The 18,620-nt window shown below is 44.1% G+C and overlaps 1 protein-coding gene across 1 annotated transcript in view; it reads right to left on the bottom strand.

Annotated features, from left to right (window-relative positions):
- Positions 1–18,620, bottom strand: part of ARHGEF38 (Rho guanine nucleotide exchange factor 38) — a 49,508-nt gene that overhangs the window by 28,583 nt on the left and 2,305 nt on the right. The window contains exons 2-3 of the mRNA XM_074949988.1: positions 6,360–6,550; positions 3,168–3,291 (exon numbers count right to left, since the gene is read on the bottom strand). Of these exons, the coding sequence (XP_074806089.1) occupies positions 3,168–3,291; positions 6,360–6,550 (315 nt within the window). The remainder of the gene's footprint in view (positions 1–3,167; positions 3,292–6,359; positions 6,551–18,620) is intronic.

Below are 18,620 nucleotides of genomic sequence, written 5' to 3'. Positions count from 1 at the left end.
AGGGGTGTACCAGGCATTTGATGCCTCCCTGCTAGAGGCTCTCTCACCTTGACACCCCATACCCAAAAGAGGTACCTTGTGGGAGAAAACAGCAGTCAGTTTAGACCTTCAGGAGCTGCCTAGAGAGACCACGCAGGATCAGGTGCTAGCAGAACCAATGAGAATTGGTCTTCCAGCAGCTAGAAGAGCCACGCCCAGAAGGTAATTTAAAAAGAGCTCGTGCTGCCTACTGGGGGCAATTCTGAGACAGGAGAAGAAGGATCTCCTCTGTCTTAATCGAAAACCCAACGAATGCCAAATTTGATCTTCTCTGGTTTTGTTGGAGAATCTTCTGGCTGACTCAGAGCCTACATAATGTATTATTGTATACCTTGGGCAATGGTGTTGCATATTTAACAAAAACTTATTTCCCCCAAAATGTTTATTAGTCATTGAAATTAAGTAGCTGTTGACAAAATACAAAGATGGTTAAATAGTCTGGCTAAGAATTCTTTCCCATCTCTGCTGCTCAGGTTTCATTCTCTTGACTCTTGGAAAGCACTAACAGATTTTGGAAGCTGAAACTACAGAATAATAAATGTTACTTCTTTTTCTGTGTTTTAATACTAATCAAGCTTTTCTCTTCTGCTAACTCCTATTTTTTATAGGTTGGTCCACTACACCTGGAAGGAGATTTAAGCTTGAAAAACAAGCACTAATTGATTGTGAAGCCCAGCTGGGCAGGGGCAGGGGCAGGCTGAACTTGTATAAAGCCACCAGGATGAGAAGTAGAAGGGTGCTGCAGAGGAAATAGTTCGCAGTCACTCCCTGGGAGAAGGGAGGTGTGTTTGAGGCTACAGAGTTTGGCAAGTAGTCAAAGAGGGAAGTAGGAAAGAATCTAGGAAAACAGCAACAGGGTTTTGGAGCAAGCAAACAGGAGTTGCTAGACATAGAGTGGCTACCGGCCACTGGGGAAGTGGCATAGGACCTGGCCGTGGAGCAGAAGACTGTCTGAAACAGCATATGAACAGCTGACACAGTGGGCCTTTGATACCCTGGAAGGGGAGGACTAGACAGTGACTTGGCTAGAGGGCTGAGTCATGAAGAGGGAGCTCCATGAGGAGGAGGAGAGCGAGGAGGAATGTGGCGTGAACAAGTATTGGCGGGGGGCATCAGACCTGACTGGTGCTAATCCTCAGATGTTGCCACAAAGAGGGGTCCAATACTGAGTAAGCCCTCACAGATTTGCGAGGAAGTGATGTAGAAAATAAATGGGACTTAAAAGTGAAATCTCTCTTCAAGTATATGAAATTTTTTATAGAATTTTTATTATCCAAAAAACTGTTGCATATATATTTAGGGGTAAATTATGGCTGGCAGTGAAGGGAAGACAGCACAAGGAAACCCTCTGTCCCTCCCAGTGCACCTATGCAGGAGACAGCCATAATGTGGTGGGTTGTGCTTAGGAATGCAAGCAGTAGGAGTCTGCTACAGTGCTTTAGGAAGCACTTTTTGGCCAAGACAGGGTGAGGGGGTGGAATTGTCCTTCCTATGCACCAGTAAGCACTAGTAGGTTTTCACTGATGGGAGTGCTGCCTCCATGCTTTTAGAAGTGTAGCAACTGCCACAGCTGAGCACACATACCCTAGTGCCCTTGGAGATTTTGTGCCTTATGGAGGCAAAACACCTTCCTCTCCCAGTATGGGAGCACAGTAGGTGCTTCCCATACTCCAGGGTTCCAGCGGCTTGCATCGCCATAATTGGCCTGTAGCGTCTAATAACCTAAAGAGCGGATTTATCACATCCTTAAAACCACACAAGAACTCTTGAACGTGTGACTGTCATGATGCATGTAATCAGTCCATCTGATTAAAACAACTGCAAACTACAGGCATAAATGCACAGCTTGTCTTCTGCTTTACCTTCCCTTGTTGACCATGAGCCACACCCTGTTTGGAACTCTATTCCAGAAGTTCTCAAACTGTGGTCGGCAAGCTCCATTCAGGCGGTCTACGGATAGTTCCCTCTAAGGTGTGTGCCTGCGTGGCCGCACACAAGAGAATGAAGGGCCACCCACCTAATTAGTGGAGCCGCGCAGGCGTGGTTTCACTAATTAGGTGCCTGGACCCTGGAGAAGATGCACATGTAAAGTGAGGTGGTGGCCTTTGGGGGAAAAGGAGGTAGGTGGGAGGGGGAAGTGGGGTGAGGTAGGGGAAATAGGAGGTAGGTGGGGAGGCAGTGGGGTGAGAAGAGGGGATGGGGGGAATTTGGGACGTGCAGGGCTGTGGCGGCCAGAGAAAGAGGTGACTTTCACCAGCGCCAGGGCTGCGGCTGCTGATGAGTGACGGCCCTCCTTCCCAGCCTCAGCTTGGGGGCTGCCGCAGCAGGTGAGAGAGGGAGAGACCCTGCCCTCCCCTTCCCAGTCCCAGCGTGGGGGCTGCCATGGTGGGGGAGAGAGGGCACATGCATCGCATCAGAAAGGTAAGACTACTGATATTAAAATGAGTTGTGTGCTTTTATTTGAAGAACAAAAAAAGTTAATTATTATTATGGTTTTTTATATACAGCTTTTATCCAAAGTGCTTTACAATAGTTAGCTAACTGTACAAACAACATTTGGAAAGATCATTAAATGGTCCACCAAGACCCTCAGCAATTTTCAAGTGGTCCACAAAAAAAAAAAGTTTGAGAACCACTGCTCTATTCACCATGCTCACATCTGAATAATTCTTGGCTGAATAATATATTGCAGGTAAACATCAGTACGACGATTTTTTGATATTTTTATTTTTCCAATCATTTGTTTAATTCTTTACTATCACAGTACTATATGAAAGTTTGCCTAATTATCTTAGTAGGAAATACCAAATGGGGGGAGTGGGCCCTGTGGTTAGTACCTGTGGCATCGTAGTCAGGACTCCCTTTTACAGTTTTTACTCCCCCACTGAAATCAAGTAAGGATGGAGTAAGGGCTACAGGATCCAGCCTTTAATGTGAATGCAATACATCACTAGATAGGCTGTACATTTTTTATTTTTATGTATTATCATGGGGATTTAGTAAGGGCCTGCTCCCAATGGAAGTGGCACTAGATTAGAACAAAGGCTGGTGAGGGTATGGGGTGGACGAATGTTCTTATATTATCCTTCATACCATTTTGTAGGATTCAAAAAAGACAATAAACATACCAATCACTTGCATGGGTGGTTCCACGTCTGCTGTGGCTTCTTCCAACAATGACAGCAGTTTGGCTGATATTTGATGGACTGTTTCAATGTTGCTAAACAAGCCAGCCACGTCAAACCTAACAATCTGATGGAAAACAAATATTGAGCAACAACTAATAGAAGCATAAGGAGGGACACTGAATAGTGCAGGCTTTTTCCTGCTTAGCCTCAAGTGTTCAAAACTCCAGGACATGCCACTTTTTGCAAAAGCCTATGTAAACATCCTTGCTGCAATTTCAAGGACACGTGCAGTGTTTTAATTAATACAACTGGGCTAAAGCAGTTAACAAGGGGCACTTTATCAAGTGTATTTAAAATTACTTTGAACAATTCCTAAAGGAATATGTGTGTCTTGGAGAGAGGTAAATATTATTAGCTAGCTAAAGGAAGAGCTATAGCTGGCTAAAATGTTTACTTACTTTGTCACAAAGAAAAAAGACAGTAAAACTGAAAGTGACAATTATGAGAGAATCTGATCCCTTTATTGTGTTACCCATAGAGACTGCGTAAATTGAGCCCTGGTTGTTTGTTTACATAGGTGCCACATATCAGGCAAATAACCTTTCTGGACTAGAAGAGGCCATTTTATGTGAGGAGATAGGAGTAAAATCAAGGCAGTGTATTTTGGCTAAAATAAACAGATTTATGGTTATTACAGAGACAAAGTGGGTGAGGTAACACCTTTTATTGGACCAACTTCTGGCCTGAGAGCTCTTCCTATCCTGAAAGCTTGTCTCTCTCACCAAGTTGGTCCAATAAAAAATTACCTCACCCACCTTGTCTCTAATATCCTGGGACCAACACAGCTACAACAACACTGCATATGTAGATTTATGGTTAGTCATTAATATATCTGTGGGCCAAACCCTCTGCTGATGCAAACTGGCACAACTTCATTGACTTCAATGAAGCTAAACCAATTTACACTAACAGGAAATCTTAATACATAGGGCAAAATTATCTCACTGCTTATTTTGAAATAGGCAAAAAAAAAAAAAGATTTGAAAATATACTCTTCACACTGGCAACTTGCTTCCATGGACAGAAGGACAGTCATTAAGGTTATGGAACAATTAGAGTTACCCAGTATGTGGAAAGGCAGAAAACTAAATGCAGTGTTGATTTTGGCAGATATGCTGGTCCTTCTGAACATGCCTATCCATTAGTAATAGAACTGTGTGTTTACATAGCAGCTTACAGAAGGAGTCCAGGAGAATCAAATTGCATGTTACCGTAACAGAATCAACATCATGTTTTAATTGCTTGTGTAGTTAATTTCTGATTATAGAGATTAACAACATTTTTGCTCCATTAGGAAATGTGAAAGATTCATCTCTAGCTCAATCTTCTAGACACAATTTTTTTTCCTGTTGAAGCAGTCTGCCCTCAAATAAATAAAAAACAAGCTTTCAAATGTGGTTATTCACCTCAAAAATAATCTTAAAAGCGTATGACATTCTTAAAGCCTTCTTTTAAAAAATTGAGATTATGTTAAATTAAAAATGTAGGGTTGTGATCTTGTTTTTATAAGATTTTGTCTTTTATCAGTGGATCTCTGATATCTTACCTAATGCAATGTGCACGTGGTATTCAGAAATACATGGACACATAATGACAAAGGCGCAAACTGGTAAATGTGCCTAACTGATAAAAGTAGCAAACAATGGAAAAAATGTCTTCAGTATGAAGAGCAGCAAATGGATACATAAGGTGGTTCCAAATGCTAGGAGCTGCGGAGGAGAAAGCTCTCACATCAACATTGGCAAGACTGTAATTGGTGAGTGCAGCTAGAGAGGAGAGGAAGAGAGACAAGGAGCAATGTTGTCCTCTCAGTAACACCAGCAGGTGCCAGGGTTTCTACGGGCTCGTCTACATGGTGCCAGCAAAGCACATAAGAGCACTTTACAGATCACACCCCTCTAATGTGTTGTGCTACAGGCCCTACGGGCGCAGGTTAAAATGAACTAAATACCTTATAGAGCACACCAGCAGGGTCTACATCAGGCTGTTATTGAGCAACATGTTAGAGTGTTTCACAAATCACAACCCTCTAATGCACTTTGCCATGCCTAAAATAGATAGGATTCCAGGAGAGATGGAGTCAAGGCAGTTGAAAAATAGTTTGGCACAACTTAAGCAAGCAAATTGTTTCATATGGAACCATACATACACAGTGCAGATAACTGGCTAAAGACCCAGTGTGGATTCTGAGCTGTGCTAGTAGCATATAGCAGCTGCCTGGCCTGGTAGACTGTGAGGTAGGAGGACAACTTAAATTTGTCCGCCAGAGTCTGTTGCACAACCAGCATGTGAGTGCTCCTGCCTGCAGGAAATGCTGGTACTCCAGCACACAGTTTGCCCAAAACTGCAAAGGTTTTTGGGGGAAAATGTGCTCTCTCTGAATAGCAGCCAAGCAGGTTTGAAGTTTCTGTGGAAGAGCAGAATGGGTATAAACTGAGCTGTAAGACCCGCAGGAAAGATGTAATCTGATCCATCCTGCTTACATGTAGCTTCACTATCTAAAATGCAAATACCTCAGGACTCACTGGGTTGCCTTGCCTAGCATTTTCCCACAACAGCTGTTCAAGCAACCCGGATGAGTTTGTTTGAATAAAAGCGGTCTTCAAGGGTGCAATTCACCATGGTGTGAATAACATTCAAGCCCCTTACTGGGGAAGTTGGTGTAGTGGAGCTTCCATAATGATGGGACAAAGTCAGGGGAGGGGACGTGTAATCTGTGATTACACAGGAGGCTGCCCAAGCAGCATGGAGGAGCTGAGGCTGCTATTCTAGTTCACAGCCTGGAATAATGGCCATGGGGTGCAGGGTGAGGAGGTCTGTGCTGCAGTCCTGTTTCTGCCCCATTTATTCCAGCTTTATGCAGGTGAAATGAACTTCACCCTGAAAGCCTTTATCATTTAAAGTGTTCCTGCTTGCCCTCCCTGCAGAAAGACCTACCCCCTCCAAAAAGTCAGGCCTAGAATTGCACCTTTTCTATTCACTTTTATATTCACTTTTTCACCATTCCTGCATATCCCTTGGCAGACATTTGTGTTTATTGTTGATTGCAGACAGAGCAGTGGTGAATTCAGATCTCTGTCAAATCAGCCTTTCCTCCAAAACACAAAACAAATAAACCCAACACTTTCTTACCTGCTTGTTTCTCAAAGGCTGAACCACTTCCCTGATGCACAGCTCCAGGTCACTGAGGTAGTCTTTCTCTGTCTGCACGAGTTCTGCAATGATTTTTACCCTCTTGGCCATCATTCGCCTGGTCAGCTGCTCTTCATTCTCCTGCAGTGAAGTGACGGGTGACAAGGACCCAGCTTGTGGGGCCATCTTTTCTGTTAAAATTTAGCACAGAAAACTTATGAGAACTGTAGTGTAAGAACCTTTATTCCCACTGTCATGCCTACTCCGGTTCGAGTCACTGATACATGTTTAGTCTATTCAGAGTCATGGAAGATGCTTGGTGTATCTCAGACAAGGACAAACCCTGCCTCATTGGCCGAAGCAAAGAAGGCCAAACAAGCAGCAGACTCATGTGGTTTCATTGCCCTGGAATGGGGAGCTTCACTGTGGGAATCCTGTGCACCGAGCAGCATAGCTCCTTCCAGGGTTTGCTCTGTGTTAATGCAGGGGGAGAATATGGGGTCAGAAACAATGCTAGTGTCCACTGAAGACTCCCCTAGCCACATGGGCAATGAGGGGAAAAGTATATTCAGCAGAGTAGCTACATAGGAATTGCTATACAGGATCAGGCCAGTGGTCCATTTAGCATAATTAACCTGTCTCTGAGTGCCCAGTAGCAATTGCTTTGGTGGAAGAAACCCTGCAACCGGCAGTTATGGGATAAGGCTGTGGTCATCTGGGGCAGGTTACTATCTTAAATTTAGGCTGGGACTTTTGAAAGAGCTGAAGGACTTAGATCCATATCTCCCATTTAAAATTATTAGGATTTGTGCATTTGACTCCTTTAGAAATAAAATCTTGGCCCTAGATTAACTCTTTGGGGCAGGAAAAATTTCACTTCCTATGTAAGGTGAAGATTGCGTTTAACTGAGCCTCACTGGAATAACCTTTGCCCTGTTGAAAGAGATGAGTGTGTGGCTCAGGGATACAGGAAGTTGTGCTACAAATTCATCTGTCCATGATGATGATAAAGTCTGTAATTCTATCTGATTAGGTTCCGTTGGCCATTGCTGAGAAATTCTAGGAGAATGAGGTCAGCTGTGAGATCCAGTAACAAAGGATCCCAAGGGCAGGAGACACAGGGATGCAGCCACTCATGGCTAATTTTCCTTATTATAAACCCAAAATACCTATTTTATCCCAGACATTCGGAAATGTTCCTTTGATATTGATGAGTCACATATATGTGTTACAGGTAGAGAAGAAGGAAATTTGCATGTTTCACAGGGCATGTAAGTCTGTAATGAGGTTCCTTCCTTTCATAGGTTCGTAAGGCATTCGGTTTGCCAATCTGGCAGATATACTATGTGTGAGCTGCATAGACAGGTTGTGTATTTTATCTGTAGGCACAGATCTATCTCTTTTTCACCAGGAAAAAACACTTAATAGGAAGACAGACTTTGGAGGGTGTTTAAGATACTGCTAGCCACAAGATGGTGTATAGAACCAGCAAAAAATGGACATACCATTACTGAGTGTCAGTGCAATACTCGTATAACAGTTTGACAGCAGAGAGACTTACAGCTGAGTGGCAATGCACTGGCACCCTCTATTGAGACCCAGACTCTTATGCTATTTGTGTCAACATTTTGTATACACCCTATTGTCTAACAAGTCAGTAACAAGATGTATCTTTTATTTTTGCAAGGTGATAACCAATATTGAACCTTCTGTAGTTTATGAATGAACTGCTTAGCAGGAGAAGAGTCATAAACATCCAGCAATGCCTGCATAAGATAATGAAGGACTAGGTCTCTGATACTTGTGATAATGTTTGTGAGAGAACCAACAAGCTTGCAAGATGGAATATTCTGAGTTGTTCATCATCATGGGTCATAAATTGTTATTGATCCGACATGTCATCATCATCTTCTATAATTATGCTGAGTGCTGACCCTGGATATTCTGAAAGGGCAGTTGTGTTGCTAATCTTATCCTCATTATATGACACACTTCTAGTAAGCCTGTGTGGCCATGGGTTTTTTTAATCAGAGCATTTCTTTGCCTCAATTTTGATATTTTCAAACACAAAGGATGAGCCTGAATAAATGTGTAGCCCTATCCAGTTAGGGACTTTTCTGCTTAGATTTTTTTTTCTTCTCTTGGGTAATCATTATTTCCACCATTGAGCTTCTCAGCCTTGGTGTGAAAATAGAAGAGGGGTGGTCAGGAGGGGTGAATCTTTTCTTCTTCAGGTTGAAACGTTGCCATCAAAATGGCAAACTAGGCAAAGGATGTTTATCCTCTCCAGGCCTAATTGATCCAGATTTTTAGGCCAAATTCAGCCCTGATGTGAGCAGGTGCAATTTTACTGACTTCAGTGGAGCAGCATCCACTTGTAATACCCATTCATCATGAATGCTGCAAAGTGGAATAAATGAACAGGCTGTTGCTATACCCAGCAATTGGCCCACACCGGTAAAGAGGAGAACAAAGGGATCATTTGTACCTTTTCATGGCCTCCTTCCAATTACTTCTCATTTCCCAGCTAAAAACATAGGGCCAGAGCTTTCCGTCTGCTTCCTCTATGCAATAGTGCACTCATTTTTTAAATAGAAATCTTGATTTGTGACTATACTTAAAACTTCAGAGTGAACCACTGAAAATACTGCAGAATTGAATCCATTTAAGTTCTATGTGTAGTGATCTCTGTGCAAAAATCAACATTTCCACTGAGGTGGCATGTGAAAATAATTTATCTACCTTGTGAATAAGATAGTTTCTGAAAATGTGCATAAAGCACCGGACAACATGGAAAATCCCACTAGTATCACTCTGCCTGGCTATCAGGACTAATAGGACATTATTGGAAATGTGAATGTAAACAGACTTATTGAAGAGAAACATTCTAACCTTACACTATAACTTTTTTTCTAATTAACAAAATAAAACTATTGCATTCCATTTTGGGCTTCAAGATGTAACCCTTGAGATGTTCTTTTCGTTTGTCATTCAAATTGCTTGATCAAATTCAATCCTTGTATTGTCAGTACTCACTTATTAGTCTTAATATATGGTACATAATATAGGTACCAGGAAATAACTATACTCAACCTCAACACTAAGAAATAGCTAGGAGAAATTTCAGTAAATCTTGTTTTCTTTGTATTTTTGTAATATAACTTTACATTTTTGCTAAATATATTTACTTTTTCACTTTGGATGTGCCTGTCTCTATACAATGCAAAAGGGAGCTACTGAATCAATGATTACAGCAGAACTTGTGGTTTTATGTTCAGCTGATTGCTTTTGAGCCCTTTGAGGATATTAATAGGATTCTATGGTCAGAAGGGAAAGAGGGAAAGCTTGAGGAATGCAGCTATAGCAAACACATACTTCAAATATAGGCAGACTTTCTTTTCTATCAGGCACCTGCATCAACAGTGGTATAAGTCTGGTGAGGGCTGGAGGAGGAGAAAGAAGAAGCATTGCTTAGGCGCAATGCCATTGTTGTACAATACAGTCCCTTTGTCCTTAGAGATGTTAGGTTATAAGAGCATAACATTCTCCAAGTAATGACACTGTCAAAGCAGCTACCTGTGTTTTACTTGTTCCTTTTGTGAATATACAGTCTAAAAACATCCCTCAAAGATAATCACAAAGAAACAAATCCCTGCACTTACCTCCACGGGTACAGAGGGTCTCCTGGCAATAGGAGGGTCTGGGTAGGATTTGTGGAGCTATATGCCTTGTGTGCAATACACAGTAGATCCCTCCTCTGCAATAGCTCCCTCACAGAACAGCAACTTGGAGGAGGTGTTGGGGCCTGCTTCGAGAGAAGCCAGAACCAGAAGATCCACCATCCTCCAGTCCTTCTACTTCATAGAACGGGCAGCCCTGGGAGTAGGAGTCTTCCTAAGTTCCCAGATAAGGTACTCAAGTTGGACGCTAGATGTGCTCCAAGGGCCCTGTCCTTACTTCCTGTGTACATACCCAATATTCTCATTGGAGGAGAGTCGGACAATTGAGTTGTTGGTGTGTTACATGTCAGTGAGTATAATGTTGTAAAACAAAACTCGTGGTCCTACAGGATGAAATTGCCCCCCCTGCAGAAGGTCAGTACATAAGCCTTATGCTGACACTCTGCAGTCAGGGGCATTTCACCCAAGTAATGACAGAGAGAAGCTATGAAAATAACCAGTGCGTAAGAAGAAAAAAAAATACAGTATTTAGAACACAAGAAGAGGAATATTATAGTATATGTGAGTTTGCATGAGTTGCCAGGGCAATGAAATTTCTCAGAACCTCAGGACCAGAGATAGTTTGTAATTAGGTAATTCAACCCTCAGTCATTATTTGTTTTGCATCAGGTATAGAAAAAAATCCACATATTATATGAAATTCCTTTCTTCAGTTCCTTGACATTAGACTGTTAATTCTGTGTGTGCTGACAGGAGAGTAGAGATATCCCCATGGGAATGTGCTGGAAGAGAAAGCTTATTGCTGTGTGACAGAAGAATGCCTTGACTGTTAGTGCTATTACCTGCAAATAAACCTTTCCAATATGTCATGGACTGGTGTACTTATATCGTCTTATGCTACTTGGTTAACGTTGGTAATGAAGACCTGAGGAAGGGCTACATCCAATGATATGCACATGTCAAGCTTTGGCATGGATAGTCTGAAAGGATTGTCAGGTGTCTCTGACCCAGGATCTAACAATTTTGATTAATAAAATGTTTATTCGTGGGTCTGACCGTGTGTATGGAGATAGATATCCTACACACTTTAAAAACATTGGGTCTTAGTCTTCACTCCCTTAGAGTATGTCTATTTCAGTAGCCCTTTGGAGCCTCAGTCATGGTCCCCATTGTGCTAGGTGCTGTACAAACATAGAACACAAAAATGGTTCCCCAAAGAGGTTACATCAGTGAAACTCCAATGAGTTCAACAGAGTTGCTCCGGATTTACACTGGGGCAAGTAAAGGAGACTTACGCCCACTGAATAGAAATTTGAGCATGGAAGGACAAGTGGACTTGTTGTCTGATATGATCTCAAGACATTGGGTATATTTACATAGGTGTATCTTCTGCACTAGTGTAATCTATGTAAATTTTTAGCCCTAATTGGACTTTAATTCAATCAAGAAAACAGTGTGTATGATAACACCCATTGTTTCATGTTCTCTGTGTATATAAATCTCCCCACTGTATTTTCCACTGAATGCATCCGATGAAGTGAGCTGTAGCTCATGAAAGCTTATGCTCAAATAAATTTGTTAGTCTCTATGGTGCCACAAGTCCTCCTTTTATTTTTAAGAAACCAGCTGTTTCAAAGAGCAACAAATTTTGCAGTGCAATAAGAAATCAGCTCTATGTATATTTAAAATCTAAATATAGTCCAAAGCGTATAAGGGAATTGGGGAGAAATATGTGGGCTTTCAGTGAGGAGATGCAGTAGCAGGGGGTTGGAGAAGCTGACAGGAAGAAGAGGCGTGCAGTTCAGTGAGGGTTAGGAGAAAGAAAAAGGCTGGGGGAGGGGTTGTTCTCTGACTTCTTATAACATCAAAGGGTAGTGCTGCTACCCTCCAAGAATACTGCAAACAATCTGATATTACAGCTGATCAGTACAGCACTAAAATGACAAGTCAAAACCAAGGGTATTAATACTAGATAGACTTCCAACATGAAGATTTTTCAAAAATATTTATTACCTTCAGGTGAAATACTGCAAATCCCTACATCAGATACTTTCTGGAAACCCACCTTTTCCATAATCCCTCAAACAATAATTCATCCCCTTATGCCAAGCTCTTATCTAGCTAGTTTTAAAAGAAACAAATGTAACATAAGTAATCTCTTCCAATATTTTGTGTGTTCCTCCTACGTTTACACGACTGCAGCTCAGCTACAGCAGTGTAGCTGATGGAGGTATTCCATCTTTCTTAAAGGGGGTATCTAGGCCAATGGAAGAATTTTTCTGTTGACCTAGCTGCATCTATACAGGTTTCAGAGTAACAGCCGTGTTAGTCTTTATTCGCAAAAAGAAAAGGAGTACTTGTGGCACCTTAGAGACTAACCAATTTATTTGAGGAGCTTTCGTGAGCTCATGTAGCTCACGAAAGCTCATCCTCAAATAAATTGGTTAGTCTCTAAGGTGCCACAAGTACTCCTTTTCTTTTTTCATCTATACAGGGAGTTAGGTCAACCTAACTGTGTTGCACAGGGTGCAAAAATTTTCACAGCCCTGAGCAACATAGCTAAGTCAATCTAATTTCTAAGGGCATGGCTACATGTGCAAGTTAGAGCACATTAAAGCAGCCCCGGGCACCCTACCTCACGACGAGTCCACACTAGCAAGGCACGTAGAGCGCACTGACTCCGCGGCTAGAGCGCTCCTGGTACTCCACCTCAGCAAATGGAATAACATTTTGGGTGCCCCCGCTGGAGCACCACGGCGCCAGTGTGGACTTCCTGGCCTGTTAATGCGCTCTGATCGGCCTCCAGAAGTGTCCCACAATGCCTGTTCTAGCCACTCTGGTCATCAGTTTGAACTCTACTGCCCTGCCCTCAGGTGACCAACCATCAGACCTGCCCTTTAAATTCTCTGGGAATTTTGAAAATCCCCTTCCTGTTTGCTCAGCTAGGCGTGGAGTGCTCTCAGTGCATCTTTCCAGGTGACTGTGCCTCCATGTGCCAGGCAATCCCCAGAATGGAGCAATGGCGAGGTGCTGGACCTGATCAGTGTTTGAGGGAAGGAAGCTGTCTAGTCCCAGCTGCACTCCAGCCATAGGAATTACGATACCTTCGAGCAGATATCAAGGTGACATAATGGAAAGGGGCCATGACCGGGACACACTGCAGTGCCGGGTTAAAGTGAAGGAGCTGCGGAATGCCTATCGCAAAGCCCACGAGGCAAACAGCCGCTCTGGTGCTGCCCCTGCGACCTGTGGTTTCTACAAAGAGTTCGATGCGATACTTGGCGGCGACCCCATCTCCATTCCAAGTACCACCATGGACGCTTCAGAGCCCAGTTCAACAAGGCAGGAGGAGGAGGAGGAAAGCAGGAGCAAGGGTGCTGAGGTGGAGGAAGACACCCCACCATCCCTAGATGTATGCAGCCAGGAGCTGCTGTCAAGCCAGGAGGAATGTAGCCAGTCGCGGCAGCCAGTGCTTGGGGAAGGACAAACACCAGAGGAGGTTCCCGGTAAGCAGCTTTTATTTTGGGAAGGAAGTTATTCGGTGTGGGCTCTTGGGGCGAGGAGGGTTAGGGCTCCATGCATGCTTAGATGCGGAGTAGGGCGTTGATGTGCTCTCTCACATCGCAGTAATCGGCCTCAGTGATCTCTTCAAAGGTCTCATCCAGAAGTTGGGCAATGCGCTTGAGCAGGTTAATTGGGAGAGCCACTGTGGTCCTTGCCCCAGTCAGGCTAACTGTGCCATGAGGGACGGGGGGACCATTGCTGCACACAGGCAAGCTGCATATGGGCCAGGGCAGAAGCTGTACTGTAGTAGAAGACCCTCCCTTGCTTCCCAGGTCACCCTCAGCAGCGAGATATCTTCCAGGACGAACTCCTGTGGAAAATGTGGGGAGAGTGTTCAGTATAGGGGCCTGCTGCAGCTGTTGGCTCTCCCCAAGGCACAGAAACCTAGAGGACAGTACAGCTGTGAAACAATCAGTCCCCCTTGACACTGTGCTTACTCACCATTTTGGGGCTCCCGTGGGTTATGTGCGCTAGCTTTGGGACGGGCAAATTATGCTATTGTGTAGACTGTGCTTGCCCTTAAGTACGGGGGAATCATTGCTCTGTCTGGTGTGAACAATGTTGCCTCTGTTAAGTGTTGCATTTTGCCTTTACAGATGCAACCTTGAGATCTCAGCCATCCGTGTTATCACCAGCTGAAAGACTTCAACGAATTAGGAAGAGGCCTCGTAAAAGCAAAGAAGACATGCTGCATGCAGTCATGCAGCAGTCCCTTAATGAGAATCTAAAAGTGCAGGAATGGCGGGACAGTGAAAGGAGGATCCGCCAGCAGTCTGAGGAGCGCCGGCACAAAAGCACAGTGCTCCAGCAGCAAAGCACGGATCGGCTGATAAGCATAATGGAGCGCCAAGCGGACTCAATCCAGGTGCTCGTAGCCATGCAGGCGGAGCACTAGTGTGCCCGCCTCACCCTAGACCCCTTGTCCAAAAACTCTTTCCCTTGTGCCCCCATGTCACCTCCAACCCACTTTCCCCAGCATCTGGGTTCTTATCGCCACCAGCTGCCTCCAACACCTGTAGCTTCACCACCCAGCCCTGAAAACTATGACCCTTACCCAGTGCACTCAATGCCCATCACCATGCAGTAGAGCCATCCTGAAGTGCAGCACTCGTTGCACAGCACTCCAGACAGGAAGGCTGAGTATGAGAACAGGGCATATGCAAATCTGTGATTGTACCGTTCCCCACCCCATCCCCTTGCCCTTTCTGTTTCCCAAGCAGTTGTGTTTCTTTTCAATAAATGAATTTTCTTTTCAATAAATGGATTTTTTGGCTTTGAAAACATTCTTCATTATTGCATAAAGTAAAAGATACCTTAGCCCAGGAAAGCACCAGGCACTGCAAGTCAGCGTGGCAAACACCGATTCCTACAAACATTGGAGCCACTGCACTTCACGCCTCTGCAGGGCACCAGACATTACTGATGGCTCTCAGCCTCAAATTGCTCCCTCAAGGCATCCCTAATCCTTGCAGCCCTGCGCTGGACCCCTCTAATAGCCCTGCTCTCTGGCTGTTCATATTCAGCCTCCAGGTGTTGTACCTCCGAGTTCCATGCCTGAGGGAATCTTTCACCCTTCCCTTCACAAATGTTATGGAGGGTACAGCACACGGATATAACTGCGGGGATGTTGTCATCGGCCAGGTCCAGCTTCCCATACAGAGTGCCACCGGCCCTTTAAATGGCCAAAAGCACACTCCACAGTCATTCTGCACTGGCTCAGCCTGTTGTTGAGCCACTGCTTGCTGCTGTCAAGGCTCCCTGTGTAGGGTTTCATGAGCCATGGCATTAAAGGGTAAGTGGGGTCTCCAAGGATCACAATGGGCATTTCGACTTCCCCTACGGTGATCTTCTGGTCTGGGGAAAAAGTCCCGGCTTGCAGCTTCCTGAACAGGCCAGTGTTCCGAAAGATGCGTGTATCATGCACCTTTCCGGGCCAGCCTGCATTAATGTCAATGAAACACCCATGGTGATCCACAAGCACTTGGAGAACCATAGAGAAATACCCCTTCCGATTAATGTATTCGGAGGCTAGGTGGGTTGGTGCCAGAACTGGAATATGCGTCCCATCTATCGCCCCTCCGCAGTTAGGGAAACCCATTTGTGCAAAGCCGGCCACAATGTCATGCACGTTACCCAGAGTCACGGTTCTTCTGAGCAGGATGCGATTAATAGCCCTGCAAACTTGCATCAACACGATTCCAACGGTTAATTTTCCCACTCCAAACTGGTTAGCGACCGATCAGTAGCTGTCTGGAGTTGACAGCTTCCAGATTGCAATAGCCACCCACTTCTCCACTGTCAGGGCAGCTTTCAATTTTGTGTCCTTGTGCCGCAGGATGGGGGCGAGCTCTGCACACAGTCCCATGAAAGTGGCTTTTTTCATCTGAAAGTTCTGCAGCCGCTGCTCGTCATCCCAGACTTGCATGACGATGTGATCCCACCACTCAGTGCTTGTTTCCCGAGCCCAAAAGTGGCGTTCCACGGTGGTGAGCATGTCCATGAATGCCACAAGTAATCTCGTGTCGTATGTATTACTTGAGTCGATATCATCGTCTGAGTCCTCACTGTCAGTTTGGAGCTTAAGGAGTAACTCGACTGCCAAACGTGACGTGCTGGCGAGACTCGTCAGCATACTCCTCAGCTGTTTGGGCTCCATTCCCGCAGACGGAAAGGGAAGAAAGAGCGCGCAGTACAAAAAACGTTGAAAGATGGCGCCAAATGTGGACGGAAGCACAGGGATTGCTGGGATGTGAACCGATGCGTCACGGGGCATTGGGACAGGACCCAGAATGCCCCACACCCCCCACCCCCTTCCCACAAGCCACAGCGCCAGAATGGGAAGAGGTGCTCTGTGGGATAGCTGCCCATAATGCACTGCTCCCAATGCCGCTGCAAGTGCGGCAAATGTGGCCACGCCAGTGCGCTTGTAGCTGTCAGTGTGGACAGACTGCAGCGCTTTCCCTACTGGGCTCTGCGAAGGCTGGTTTAACTCAAAGCGCTCTACATCTGTAAGTGTAGCCATGCCCTAAGTGTAGACTTGGCTTCGCTTAAGCCCGGATCCTGCAGACACTTATGCATGTGAGTAACTACGCTCACTGAACTCGAGTTACTCAGGTACAAAAGTGTTTGCAGGATGGAGGCCTTAGAGTAGTCCAAGCCCAGCTATGATGCAATACATAAATGTTTACATAGATAACAATGACTTTCACTGCTGTTGGTCCAAGTTTTATAGGAAAGACCATATCTTACTAGAAGGGAGACCAACAATTTGTTTTAAAAACTGACAAACTAACCATTTTATATGATTTTTAAGGACAGTAGTAATTTCCTCAATTATTCAGTCAAAAGCAAATGACATTATTTGCGGGGGACTGGGAGTCAGAAGTCCTAAGATGCATCTAAGCACATATAAGAACCCCATCAATGTTTCTAAATAAATCTCAAGCATTAATGAATTATCTTCATGACATCCGTGTACTGTAGTAACATATTACCCCCCAGCTTTACCAGGGAGAGAACTGTGGTATAGAGAAATGACTTAGCCAAGGAATCTGTGGCAGATCCAGGAACCAAACTCAGATCTCCTGAATTCCAACCAAGTTCCTTTTTATTTTGGTTCTGCCACTGACTGAGATGCTCTGTGACATCAATCAGTAGGTGCCTAGGTTTACCCATATGTAAAATGTGGCTAATAGTATGTTACAGAAGATACTGAGAGACTTGACTGTGAAATTTAAGAATGAAATGATGCTATTGAAGTGCAAAATGTGCAGCCTTTCTCAAAAGGAATTTTTTAACTGAATGAAACATCAAGATGTTGAATGACCACTCATACTAGATAAGTGCATTAACTGGATGTTTCTGGTATAATCATTAGTTAACATTTCCATAGCTATGTTGCTAATTAAGTGATTAAGTTTTAAAGTGAAAAGCCTTTACAATGAGAAGTTCACACCTCTTGTAATCCTTTTGTTTCAATATCTCCATTCACAGAGCTAACTGAGTGCCCCTGGTTATCTTTGCAACCAGAGATCGAGTAACTCTTTTCAGATGAAAGTTTAGATTCTGTAGAAAATGGCAAAATCTAATGGAAATCCATGGGAAGGTCCTAAATCCTTAAGAATTGTGGATTTTTCATGTCTGTAATTCTACTCATACAAATTGCACCCGCTTTTCTTTGGTCCTAACAACCTTTTAAAAGTACATTCTAGTGCCTGTGAAAGGGCTGGAATGACAACAGCACAGTTATAGCATGGGTTATAGCTGCTCTCATCATCTTCTAGGCCATGTCTATGCTACGGAAGCACAGCAAGGGCGCAGCTGCTGTAGCACCTTAGTGTAGACGCTTCCTACTTTGATAGAAGGAGTTTCTACATCAATTGTAGTTAATCCACCTCTTCGAGAAGTGGAGAGAACTCTTGGGTCAATCTAGCCATGTCTACACTGGGGGTAGGTCAACCTGACTATGATTCTCAGAACATAGGATGATATCACTTTTAAGTATAGCCACACCCCAGTGAATATTCTGCTTCGACTGATGTGGCTACCATCACTCAGAGATGGTGTTTGTTCAGCAATGGAAAAACCCCTTCCGTTGACATAGGCTGCATCTACACTATGGGGTTATGTAGTGACATAGCTAGGTCAATCTAAGGGCTTGTCTACACTGGCACTTTACAGCGCAGCAACTTTCTTGCTCAGGAGTGTGAAAAAACAAGCCTGAGCGCTGCAAGTTTAAGCGCTGTAACGTGCCAGTATAGACAGTGCACCAGCGCTGGGTAGCTACGCCTCTCATGGAGGTGGTTTTTTTAGAGATTTTGCACCAGTACAGTGCACCTACATTAGGGGTTTCAACTGGTGTTGCACAGTCAAAACTCTCACAAATTTTCCAAATATAAACAGGCTTCACTTAAATACAAGTTCTTCACTTGTAGACAAGACCTTTCATGTGTGAGGCCTTCTCAACAGGATTGAGTGGCCAGATCTGTCAAGCTATCATTTTTCACTTAAACTAAAA

The sequence above is a fragment of the Natator depressus genome, chromosome 4 (assembly GCF_965152275.1).
Source record: "Natator depressus isolate rNatDep1 chromosome 4, rNatDep2.hap1, whole genome shotgun sequence".
Taxonomy (NCBI): Eukaryota; Metazoa; Chordata; order Testudines; family Cheloniidae; genus Natator; species Natator depressus.
This window is presented reverse-complemented; position numbering and strand designations above follow the sequence as displayed.